Source organism: Rhipicephalus sanguineus, chromosome 4 (assembly GCF_013339695.2).
Source record: "Rhipicephalus sanguineus isolate Rsan-2018 chromosome 4, BIME_Rsan_1.4, whole genome shotgun sequence".
In the NCBI taxonomy this organism is placed as follows: Eukaryota; Metazoa; Arthropoda; class Arachnida; order Ixodida; family Ixodidae; genus Rhipicephalus; species Rhipicephalus sanguineus.
The window spans coordinates 95597158-95610639 of record NC_051179.1 but is presented as its reverse complement, the minus strand read 5'-3'; the positions used below and the strand labels follow the sequence as shown (position 1 = coordinate 95610639).

The 13482-nt window shown below is 49.5% G+C and overlaps 1 protein-coding gene across 2 annotated transcripts in view; it reads right to left on the bottom strand.

Moving 5' to 3' along the window:
- Positions 1-7311: 7311 nt before the first annotated feature.
- The window catches only part of LOC119388886 (uncharacterized), a 41285-nt gene continuing 35114 nt past the window's right edge, over positions 7312-13482 (bottom strand). For both annotated transcript variants that reach the window (XM_049414841.1, XM_037656257.2), the window contains one exon: positions 7312-7484. In XM_049414841.1, the coding sequence (XP_049270798.1) occupies positions 7368-7484 (117 nt within the window). In that variant the 3' untranslated portion in view covers positions 7312-7367. The remainder of the gene's footprint in view (positions 7485-13482) is intronic.

Genomic DNA, 13482 nt, shown 5'->3' with positions numbered 1-13482 from the left:
TGGTCCGTTCTCACGGCTAAGCGAGCGGTATTGTGTTTCGGCTTGCTGCCACCATCACGCTCCGCATAAAATCCTAATCGATGACATCGCCCCGCGTGTCGTATTCGCAATGCCCACGAACTATAGGTGGCGCGCCGTGATTTTCAAGATGGCGCCAGGAGGAGGGTCAACCCGTGTGTTAGCATAGGAACAGATAGGACGTGCGAACGTACGGCCCGTGCCACTTTCACCGGATGAAGTCAGGAGCTGCGCTGAAATGGATATGAGACTAAAATACTTTCCCAAACCATGGAAATTTAAGTGCTAAGTACTCGCCACCTAATTATTTGCTGCGGTGTAAAAGGTTATATTTCAGCTCCGTTACCGTGCATAACGATGCTTTGCGAAATCCTGTGCGTGCTACATAAAACTGCATGAACTATAATTGACGTATGAGCTGAACGGCACTCCTAGGTAGTACGTACCGAGCCTGCCTGACGAATTTGCCGCAGTAGTAGGCCGCCAGCGAGTAGCGCCATCGCTGCTGCGCGGGACAGCGTGTTTAACGTGTTGATGGTTTGCAAACATGTCACGCCGTCGTCATTACTGGTGCAGTCAGGAACGCGGAGTTACTTCTTCAACGGAACACAAGCATTTAACATCGAATTCAGTAGCGCTTGTGTCACAGCCATGATCAGACTCTAGCCGTGTTCAATTCACTTCACTCGTTGCAGATTCGATCAGCACGATCGAAACATGAATATCGAAAAGAATGCACACATACGCTTTTTGCAACGTCGAAGAAGTTAGCCGAGAGGCGTGGATTGTGGCCGTGACTGCACGTTCCATCGCTCTAACCATTTCGCTTCGCTGGTCGAGCTCGAGTGTTGGCGGCATGCGGCGCTCCATAATATCCACAATAATTCTGATACATGCAATGCACAAGAGGAACTATGCTTTTATTTTGATCTCGCTCAAGGATATTATACATTAAATACAATCAAAGTGACTTACGAGCGTGAAAAAAAAAGACCACAACGAATTCTGCACCCGCGCCCGAGCCTGCCAAAACTCAGGTGACCCCACGGCCACCCCCCTTACCTGTGGATGACTTAAAGGTTTTCTTCCGACCTCAAGGAGGCCTTCGCCTCAGTGAATGGGCGCAACACTTGGTGGCACGCGCCATCAGCATAGCCGCCGGTATACCGGGAGAAACAGTCACAAGCTCCTCTTTCGCATAAATGCGGAACGCAACATTGCGATAGCAAGCACGGCAGACGAAACCACTGCTACAAAGCTACAAGCTGTCACTGTGATAAATTTGGGAATGCAGCGATATAAAACGCACGCTTATATAGCCGCACCAGACAATTCTTGCAACGGAGTCATCATGGGTCCCGAGAAGAATACTTCACCCACCGAGCTCCTCGACAACATCTACACACCCGACGCCGAAATCCTGCACGCCCGCATTATGGGGTCCACAAACACTGCGCTGATAACCTTTGTAGGCCTTGAGGTTCTACGCTATGTATACTACTACCGTGCGGAATACCGATGCTACATTCACTGACCTCGCAACAAGTGTGCACAATCTGTCTTGCATTGGGACATCGGGCCGACGTGTGTCCAACCCCAAGTGAACGCCGATGTCACGCATGTGGAGTTGAGACACCAGCGCCGCCGCACAGCTGCACGACTCGGTGCTTCCACTGCAAAGGCGACCACCCAGCTACGCAGCCCCAATGCCCCGCGAGGGAACGGAAACCTCGGAACAAGCAATACGTAAACAAAGCACTGGAGGCTAAAGCGTTGGCACAACCACCTACATCACCACCAAGGGACACCGATCCAGGCCCAGATCGAGGCGTAGCCGATCCAGGAGCAGAGGGAAGTCTCAAGAGAAGACAACGGCACCCTTGAAAACACACCAGAAACCACATCCAAGCCCAGGACCCCAACCCTGGGACCGATCCAAAAAAGAACCGATCCGGAAGTGCTGAAGGATCCGAATCGCCACCCGCCAAGAAGCCAGCGCCCACTGGACAGACGCCTCCGGCTAAGGGGAATTGGGCAGCAGGACCTCCCAGGCTGAACTCTCCCTCACCTCCATCCTCCGCATCACCCTCATTACATACCCACCCCAACGTACCCCCTACCTCAAACGTACATAACTGCACAAAGCAAGAGCTGCAAGATGTCCTGGCAACACTCAGGGATTCGCTTAAGGCTGATGTGACCAGTATGATCACTCAGGCAATTAACGATTTCCGTGCCGACCTCAAGGATATGTTAAAGGCCCATACACAAGCGCTTGTTACAGAACTAAAGCAGCACATCCAAGAGAGCTTCGCGTCGTCGTTTATTGCAGGGCCCCAAGACTCATCCCCACTTGCCCCAAACATCAAGGGCCTGACCAAACGACCACACCCGTACATTCGCCCATCACTACTAACTCAGGACACAGTTCTCAAGGAGCAGATGCCCCCCCCCCCCAACGTTATAGTCCTCCTGCCTTCACCATGTGGCAGTGGAACTGCAGGGGGTTCCGAAAAAAGCGGAGCTCCCTGCAACAGTACACTGCCACTTTCGCGCACCCTCCGGATATCGTGGCCCTGCAGGAGACTCAATGCACACCTACCCTTTCGGGCTTCGATTCGTACGCAGATCACCAAACACCATCACTTGTCGCAATACTTTTATCCAAACGGTTGACAACAATCGAACACTCACTGTCGTCCTCGATTCCACATGTGCTTTGTTGAAATCGTTCCTCAGAAGCGCAGCCAGCAGCGTTTATACTTAACATCTACAGCTCCCCCAAATCTAGGAGAGATGACTTCGGGTACCTCATTGCAGAACGTGCAAACTAGGGGAACAAGTCGTAGTGGTTGGCGATTTAATGCCCCACACACGTTGTGGGGTTACCTGTGGGCCACACGTAAAGGTACCAAATTAGAACGCCTCATCTGCAATCACAGATTTACCCTACTCACAGATCCACTCGTACCAACTAGAAGGAACCACCGCAAGCAGGGATACTGCCCTCACCTAACCTTTGTCAGGGGAGTTAGCAGTTATTCCTGGTTAAATCTGCAAGAAACGTTAGGTAGTGATCATCGCATCCTTTCTACTATACTGCAGATCTCCAACCTCCGTCATCCAGAGCGGAAGGTTAGTCTCACTAATTGGAACGAATTTAGGAAGCAGCGCGTTCAAGTCGACAACACCACGCCACCGCTAAGTGAATGGCTACACTGCTTGCACTCTGACCTTGAAAAGCAATCAAGCGATAACGACAACAACTGAAATCCCAGATGTAGACAGCATCTTTACATGTGTGGAAAGTGCCCGAAGCCTCATAAAACCTGGCGTCGTCAGAGACACAATCGCAAGGTTAGACTTCGCATTGCTCAACTCACCTTTCAAGCCGAACAATACGCTACAGAGCTCACGAGCAACAATCGGCACAACTTTTGTCACTCACTTAATGAAACGCTAAGTACTGCGCGCACGTGGGCCATACTAAGGGCTCTTATTGACCCGAAAAGTACCAAGTCCTACACGAGCAGTACCAGCCAAACACTCCTAGACAAGCAGGTGGGATGACAACAGCATCCTACAGAAGCTTCAAGACAGATACATTGCTACAGGCCCTCAGCCAAAATATGAAAACTACCCATATGAAGAATCAACGCCACTGGATGCGGATATCACTGTGCATGAAGTTCGCGCTGCTCTTCTGATATCAAGCGCAACACAGCACCAGGGAAAGCAAAATCCAATACTCCCTCCTTCGGAACCTCGATGACGAAGACCTACAACAGCTCACAGAATTCTATAACACTCATTGGAAATCCGGAACGTTACCTGAGGAATGGAGACATGCCAAATAACACTAATACCTAAACCCGGTAAAGCCCTTGAACTTGAAAACCTGCGACCAATTTCGCTAACGTCTTGTGTTGGAAAATAATGGAGCATGTTGTCCTCCAAAGACTCCAACCATCCCTTGAGGCCCAGGGATTTTTTTCCAGACACATTGTTTGGGTACCGGGCCCATCTGTCCACGCAGACATACTTCTCCAAATAAAAGAGGATGTAATGGACAGCCTCAGTTCTGCGCAAACTAGAGCTCTGCTTGCTCTGGACATCCGGTACATTTGATAATGTGTCGCACGACCTAATACTAGAGAATCTCGCATCGACCCGGTGCGGACGACGAGTTTATGACTATGTGAAGGCCTTTCTCACAGACAGGACGGCAACCATAGGATTATGCTCGCGCTTCGCAGTGACATCATCAAGCTAGCGGGTAAAGGCACGCTACAAGGTTCGGTGCTGTCCCCGACACTCCTAACATCGCCATGACTAAATTACCGCCTCTACTGACCACCATTCCAAGTCTACGATATGCTTTATACGCGGACGACGTCACTATTTGGGTGACTAAAGGCTCAGACGGACAAATACAAGACGCGCTCCAAGAAGCAGTAAATGTGGTTCAGGATTACGCTCGAGCTGGTGGTTTAACCTGTTCTGCAGAAAAGTCGGAACTCCAGCTCATTCGTCGTCCCCAGCGAAATCCCGACAACAGCCCTCAAATCACAGTCACGTTAGAATACCATGTAGTTCCCTGCGTAAAGAAACTCCGCGTCCTTCGCCTCTATATTCAAGCTGATCTCAAGGTGACATACACCGTGAAAATATTAGAACAACAAGTTTCTCAAATCACGCATATGATCCGCCGCATCTCAAACCGAAGACATGGACTTGATGAGCGAGACATTTTGCGCATAGTCAACGCCTGCATAGTAAACCATGTCACCTACCACGTCCCTTATCAGGCCCTAACGCTCGCACAAGAGACAAGACTAGACGTTATTCTCCGCAGAGCTGTCAAGGCAGCGCTTGGACTACTACGTACTCATCCACCGAACGTCTCCTAGCCATGGGAGTGCACAACAACGTAAAGGAATTAATCGAAGCACAGCGTAACAGTCAGATACGAAGAATCCGCAACCCAGTGGGAGAGCGGCTACTCATAAGTTTAGGATATCCTCCGAACCAATGCAGATACAATGTAGCAGAAAAACAGCTACCATGACCTCCAAGCACGAATTATAATCGCTCCGCTGCCACGTAACATGCACCCTGAGAGCAACGCTGGGCGTAGGCGGGCAAGGGTGAAAAATCTCATACGCCTCATCGATCAGTCTCCCCCAACACGTTTTATACTCTGACGCCGCTAGGCACCGCTTCCGCGATTTCACAGTTGGAGCAGTGGTGAACATGACCACGACATAGTAGCCTCAATTAGCGCACCTAGCAAAAAAATATCTGAGGGCGAAGAGTGCGCCGTCGCTCTAGCGATTGCCCACGCTGCTGTAAACCTTCCTGATGCAAATGTTATTCCAATTTTTACAGATTCACAGGACGCCTGTCGAGCCTTCACACGTGGTATCGTCTCACAACACACCCACCGCATTTTCAACACTGCATTCCACACACCACATAGGTTCCGACTTGTCTGGACCCCTGGGCACGCCTCTCTCCCCGGTCATGACTGCGCACATGCAGCTACCCGAGCGCTCACTAACCGGGAACCGGAGAAAGAGCTGTCCAACCAAGATGAGCAGACGTGAACACAGAACTTCTAGGATATCGAGACACTCTGGATTACTATAGGCGAGAACGCCTACGGTACCCTCCACCACACACACACGCTGACCCGAGAGGATGCGACCGCGATGCGGCAACTGCAGGCCACACTTTCCCAACCTACACTTCCTCCAGATCCTCCATCGAACTTCCTACCCTGACAAATGCCGTGGCTGCGGTGCGGTACCGACGTGATTTCACGTAACGCTGGAATCTCAGCGTCCACCAGCCAGGCGCTCTCCCATCCCTTCTCGTATTCCAACCCTGCAAGACTGGGAGGCCATGATGCGTGGGACGAGCCCGAGTGGCCAGTGGGCGTTGGTCCGTCGGGCACGAGACGCGGCAGCGGCTGTTGCAGCTCTGGACTGAGAGCCCCACCCGACAGTTCTCATATATTTCTAATAAAAGTTTTTCTCGCTCTCTGAAACGGACAGGAAGCGCCTTGCCCGTCTTTCGTCGTGCGATAGAGCCCGAGGGCTGTCGCTGGGGCAGCACCTGCGAACTCTGACAAAAAGGGCGTGGACGCGTGAGCTGGCTCGCGTGCGCCGTCTCGACGGATGTCAGTACACGGCTCCTACCATTGTACATGCTGTGCTCTCATCACTTCGAGTTGAAACGACAGACGACGAAAATCACTTCGCTCTCTGGAGTGGCCGTATTCCTAACGTCAGTGTTTCATAGAGTTACGCAAGATCGGCTCGTAAAAGAGTGTGGTGTTAGCTTTAATTCTTAGAGCATTCCACTTTGTTGCTATCTCGTTCGTCGCGCTTCGACCTCGCGGCGAAACTGTCAGTTTTGCGATTGCAGTGTCACCAACAGATGAGCAAAAACAGATATCGAAGGCCATGCTTTTCTTGCGGAAAGCCAACGCGAATGGAGTTTTGAGAGCGTGAATTTGAAATAAGCGGGGCATGTAAATCAGTTGTGACGTGTTACAATTTTTCCGTTTCCCCAAAGATATTCGACGTATATTCGAAATTTTTAATTTCTCGTTCGGCAAAATAGCTAGGGGTTCACCAATATCATTGATCGACCTATTTTCGCATAAATATGGCACATTATTTTGCGTATGAACCCTCCCGCAGGAAGAAAACGTGAACGTTAAAATATCGGCGCTGACACCATTTACTTTTTGCTCGCATTTGCAGGCGAGGAAACTTGAAGGCGAACTATTATTGCGAGGAAAACTAGAACTCAAATGGACTAATGGAGTGATGTGAAAAGCTCTTTTAAAATCTATAGTTCTAGCACGGCGTCTGATAGATGTACATGACAAACAAAAAGTTTGCATTAGAAACAACTATACTTTTTATTTTCAGTCCCTACCTTACCGCGAAGCCTTGAGTGGCACTTAGCGGCATTTCAAAAGCTAAGCACCACAGTATTGATTATGGTGAAATTGAGTAACGTGCGCTGTGTAACGTATTATCAGAATAACATCACAGGATCATGGCATTTATTAAAGGGTATTTTACGCTGCGCCACAATACCTTCTTTGCGTTTTCACCAAAAATAAAAATTGCCACGACTGAATTTTCTGTGAGCTTTCCGACAAAACTATGTGGACGCTATGTAAAACAGCATTTTGTATATCTGCTTTATTTTCACAGTCGCTCAATATTTCACGTGCAACATGTCACGTGCATCAGCGGTACGTTTGAGAGCTCAGTATAGCTGCACCGAGTAAGCCCTTTCCAACAGTTCTTCTCCCCTCGCTCTCAACAGCATTAGCCCAACAATCCACCTTCACTGTGTTGTTTTGAAGGACATGTACCATGTGACAGGATCCAACAGTGCACGTGTAATTTTGATGCTGGCAAATTTAGTGGTGGGTCTGTGGCATTCTGAAATGAGAAAGAAGTGTGTTTATTGCTTGAAGAGTAAAATAATATTACCATGTGAAAGGTACGAATGTTGATTACTCTATTCGAAATCGATTGGCAATAATACATGAAAGACAGCGCTCGCAATGAACAAAAAATGAAGCGTTCTAGGATCTTGTGGACGGAGGCACACTGGCTGGAAGAAAATTAGATCATGTGAATTATAGGCTTCACTCGCAGGCAAATTATAAAACACCAAAAAATAAACATGGCTGATCCCTCCGTCATATGAATCAGTGTAACACGAAGTAAAAACGTGTCCTTACAGTAGTGGTTGAATGTTGCCGTACATTGATATAATCGGCTTGCACAATATATGTTGGTGTTCGCAGCTACAGGCACCGTTCAAACCAGGATGCACCCACGTTAACGCTTGGTGGCACATCTCCAACCCGACCACTAGCGTCCATGAACGATTAACGAACCTTTGTGGTAGCTGTAGCGCAGTAGTAGTTAGCGGTGAGAGCAATCGGAGAAAGCGGTGTGACAGCCAGAAGAGCGTCGCTGATTGGACGCCGAACTTCAACATGGTCGCCATTCCTATTGAACACCACGACGGTACTAGAGAGAAACGCAACGCGCGTCGCGTCTTCTAGCCCGGCTGCGATTTTTCGCGGAGCGAGCGTAAGCGGGGAACGCGGTGTTGCACTCAGGTGAGACAGGCCAAGGCAGGCGCGCGTCGCAGAGTTGTTATTAATAATAGATGCTATGAGCGAGGCCGAGGTTTGGTCTAAATTCGCCACCTCGCGGTGTGTTATCGCGTTCACAAAATTGCACTTCTCCTAATAAAAATGCGCCTAATGGGACGGCCGCTTAGCAACGACGCCTTGCCGTAGTTAATCGCGGAGGCCACGGTCATAATGCATTACTTCATTTTACCGCTACCAGACGCCGACACCACTCCGCCTACAATAGCATTGCGGGAGGAAAGTGTGAGAGACAAAAGACGCGTTTCAAAGCCTTCAGTGTGTGACCGTGCCGTAGTAGATAGCGTGCCGGCATCATTTATCGCGGACCGACAGGTTGTGGGTTCGACTCCCGGTGACAGAGCATTTTTCTTTGCCATCTGATCGTGTGCATTTTTTCACGTCAGTTACGTGACGCCAATACGTCACTCAAATCTTGGTGGGTCCCGGCATTAAACGCTTTCGTGTTAAAACAACGAATTTACAGAGAATGAATACAACCAGCCCGCTGAGTGTGTAATTAGGGTAGTTCACTGAATATCGTTCGGTCAAATGCGTATTTGGTGGGGCATCAAGAACAATAAATGATTGCAAGTGACGCTTCGACTTGTGTGTGTGCTGCAATTTCGTTGTATATTTATGGAGCGGATTCCGTCGTGGCTGTGAGCCAGTTTTCGTAGAACAACCTAAGACAAGTCACGAGACCCGAGCAATTGGCGCTGCCGAAACAGACTCTCATAGTTTCTTTCTGAACGATGTGTTACGCAACCGCCCGGCGATAGGCTCAATTGTTCTGCACATTCGACTAGTCGGAGGACCACGCACTTCATTCGGGTGATGCATAAGCTCATCGCCGCCGCCAAGACGATGCTCATCGATTATTTCTAAACACTGCTACGCAAGCGGCGGCAGCCGGCTGGATTACTCTGCTACCTTCAACGAGTAGAAAGATCCTGCATTTCGTACCCGAAAACAAGACTCATCACCACCGCCGGAGATGATCAGTATATGATCCGGCCAGTTTTTTTCCTCTCAGCACCATGACGACATAGCTGGTGGAAGCGCTTAGTCTGCTGCAGCTGCTAAAGGACTGCTGAGCAGAGGCTGAGTGGCGCAGACGCCAGAATTCAGCAGTACGCGCCGACGAACAACAGTAGGCCCGTGGAAGATCCAATCTATAATGTGTACTACATATATTCCTACTCAATTCTTGCCTCAGTGTATGGCAAAATGATACCAGGACGCAACCGCACGCGCATTTTCCATTTGAGAGTACCGCAATCATCGGTACATTTTTCGTCCCTGGCTCTCCAAGCCTTCATGTTTCCCTGAACGTCTCACTTATTTATTGTATGGCGTGCATATACTTGGTACATACGTACTACAATGCGAACCATCCATACGAGACGTATACATCGGGGAGGACATCTCAGATCCCTTTACGTAATCCACACCGCGAATGTGTGGTACGAACATTATTCTAATAGTGATAGTGAAGACTTTAAGGGGCAGCAAAAGAAAAAAAAACGAAGACATGTTGCTTGTGCCCTCATTTGTTGCGCTTTCTATTTGAGATATTCAGCCAGGGCAACTAACCCAAATACATGTTCTGTGCTGAGGAAATAAGCAACCTGTTTGCACCATCCCGCGTTTTAGCACATATCTGTCCACGTAATTGGTCGCAAGCCGGCTTCGCCATGACACCAGTATCGTGGTAGCTGAGCTAGATCCTCTCATGAAAGCGCACATCAAGACAGGTGATAATAATGACTTATAGTGAATACCGGCAGATGTAGCTAAACGTTTTTGAAGTTACCTTTACGGAAACACTAGCTCAACTAAAAATGTGAAATATAGCCCTACTCGCAAGCTCCTGCAAATATATATATGCTGTATCGATCGTGTTAAATTTCACAGCCCAAAGGCAAGCGTTATAGGATACGTACGCGCACGGTCACAGGAACGTGAACACAAAATAAATACACTGAATGGTGCAACTTGCGATGCTTAATGTCTACGCTATTTTCCTGGTGTTTCGCATGCGCTCTGTGTCACCGTAAAGTTCGAGCACATATAGACTATTTTACCGATGGGTTTCCAGTGCCGCAATACTGGTCTATTAACCTTGCGTTTAATGTTTTAACAGCTACACGAGCAGTGCTATGGTAGACGGTGTCGTGGGCTCAGGGCCGACAGCCTCCCGGAGCCTCTTAGAGCGTCGCGGCGACCCCGTGGACAATTTTGATACGGAAGGCCCGGCCGTGACTGGCCCTGTTCCCTGATCACCAGCGCGCTCAGCCTCGAGCGCTCATTTTCTTGTGCTCTTCCTCGCAGCCGCCAGATCGTCAGCGCCCCCGCACTATCGCCTGCCCCTCCCGAAGGCTGCTGGGAGGCGAGGCGTATTCCGTTCTCCGACTCTACCTTGTCGGTATTGTGCATCTTCTTGCTACCCTCGCCGAAAAACATTTATAGCTCTCCTTGGTAAGAACGCCAGAATGCAGTCGCTCGAGGTATGCGCCACGGTCGGCGTCTTCAGGCAGCCCTTGAAGTGTTCTGGGACGCATGGAGGATGCATTCGAAGCAGTCGTTCTCATGGCGCATTCACACTTGAGAAGCGAAGTGAAATCGAAAACACCAGAGCGGCTGGAAAACCGTGTTCGCGCGCGACGAAAACGTCGACATTTGTTCTGCCTCTCCTGCATGCCGTCGCCGCCTTCACCACTTCGAGAATTCATTCTATTTTGTACGTTTCCTGAGCATTAAATTTCGTACTGATTTCAATTTATGCATACAAAACACGCAAAAGAAATAGCTTTCATCTTTTGAAACCGTGGTTTCGGGAGATACACCAGCAGAAACTACATAAGCGGGCACGCCAGCTGCGGCGGCAGCTGATTCAGCCGGCTGTGCAAAAGCGGGATACGTTGGCGCACGCTGATTGGCTGCTGCTTCACTTTCTGCGAATTCCAGTCTTTTCGGCAATCTTAACCCAAGCCAGGCTCTCGAGGAACGCATCCTTGTCGAGGCTGTGAGTTTTGTCGTGCTGCACGGGTAGTTTGCCAATGCGACGATGCTAGCCACCGCCGACGTCCTGGCCGCCACGTTGAATTTGCGGCAGACCATTGTCTACATCGCGTAGTTTAAGCTAGTGCAGCCAAAGTACGGCGCGTGGCGGAAAAATCAGTCTCGGACCGGTTTTCTCGCGTTGGGCTTGCCCCCTGGTGTTCCGGCCGCTTAGGCCGGAACACCAGGGGCAAGCCCAACGCCATATAAAAAACTACACGTTTATAACCTGTCAGTCAAGCAGCTTCGTGCACACACGAAAAAAATGCTTCTGGATACCTTGCAGGGACTCAGCGAGAACGGTTGCATGGGGCCGCATTTCGTTGATCAGCCATTTCTGAACGCGGCTTTAAACCGCGTTCAGCGATCAGAAATTCAAAGCGCTCGTCATCCAGGGCGCTCAGCACTCATCGGTATTAGAAATCGGATATCTGACATTTCAAGTGAACACTGAAAAACCAGGACACAAGAGGCAAAGGCGGCAACAAAAGCGCCAACTATCAACAGTTATTAGTAAACGCTTGAGTTGCCGCCTTTGTCTATTGAGTCCTGGTTTTTTAATGCTTTCCTAGAATGGTCGTACCAATTCGCCCAAGAGTCAATTCTTCTATGATATCCGACAAACCACTTGTATAATTTCTTAGGCTTAGGTATGGATTGCGATTGTGGATTCGTCATCACGGAAGAAATTATTGCGGAAGTGGCAACAATTTATCCTTGATTGTCAGCAACTGTGATGTTCAGCGCACTCGGCATGCCTTAGACTTTTTTTTTATTGCCGCAACTTCTTCAAGAAACGTAATGCAGACACATGAAGTCATTTTTTATTAGTCCAAGCTCTACGTCATCATGCATGAAATGATTGATCAAGTCAACAATTTGTGCTGGAATCTCGGGAATTGTGATTTTGAAGTGTTCGTGCTGTACATATTTACGTTTTCGCCAAAAGGCTTTTGCATTTAGTCATTTCAATAAAAATGTGGAAGTGGTTTTCACACATGCGTGGCTACTTTTGGTTACTTTTACTGCCCTTGGCTCATGTTGGCTACTTTTTGGCTAGATTTTCCAATTTTTGGGCTCTTTTTCGTCTTTTCGACCTGGCAACCCTGCCCGCGGGAGATGCTCTCAGGCTAGCACGAGAGGTTGACGCGCTGCTCTAGAAGGCGGCTTGTTCGCGTGCTCGACTGCTGCCCTTTGTGTGATAGTCGTAGCGCCGCTGGCAAGCGTACTCGATCGGTCTTGCGGAGTTCCCCTTACGGCATGCAAGCCCGTGACTGTCGTACTGTGCTGCATCTTGGGTTAATAAACCCGTGTTTTTTGTTGACATCCTGCCTCGAGTGCCTTTTCTGCGCCGTGCTGGAGAGTCGACGAACCCGGCCGTAGCGTCTTTGTTCGCTGCGGCAGTGGAGAACGTCGCGTCCCTTGCCGGTCGCCTCGTAGGGTAAGCTTTGTGCTGAACCTATCTCTACAATAGATAGCGGTTTGGCGACGACGAAGTTAGAGGATGGCCTCCGAGATTGCGCAACGGCAGAGCAACGCTATCACACATGAGCAGCTAGGCGGCAGAGAAACCTCCCGACGCGCATTATTGGAGGCCACGGCTGCTAGAGAGTCTCGATGTCAGCGAGGAGCGCTGGCCGCGCTAGCATCGAGGAGGCGCCCTAGTCGCACTTTGGCTTTCGCTTCGTGCTAGCAGTGTTCTGTGGTGTTAACGTGTGACGGCTCGTTGTCAGAGTCATGATACGTCCACGCGCACCAACGCTTTTTGTGTTGCTGGAGCGCAGTGTGGTAGTGTATGCATGAGCACAGACGTAGGTTACCCTATTGCTCGGGAGCACACATCGTGCCATGTCTCTCCTCAATTAACGACACTTTATAAACGACCGGTGTTATTTTGTGCTTGTTGATGCCACCTTTGCGCGGGATTCACGATATGCTGTGTACAGGTATATCTTAACTACTTAAGTTACCACAACTGTTAAATCATGATCATGGGCGTTAGTCGTCGTGACGGAGATGTGTCACTAGGCGCCAACGTGGGTGCATCCAGGTCAAACGGTACCATAGCTGCCAAACACCTATAGACATTGTACAAGCTCTCGCTGATAAATGCGCAATAAACAATCAACTACTTCTGTGAAGACACGTTTCACTTTCGTGGTATACCGATTCCTAGATGGAGGGATCAGCCATGCGTTGTGGGAATCGCC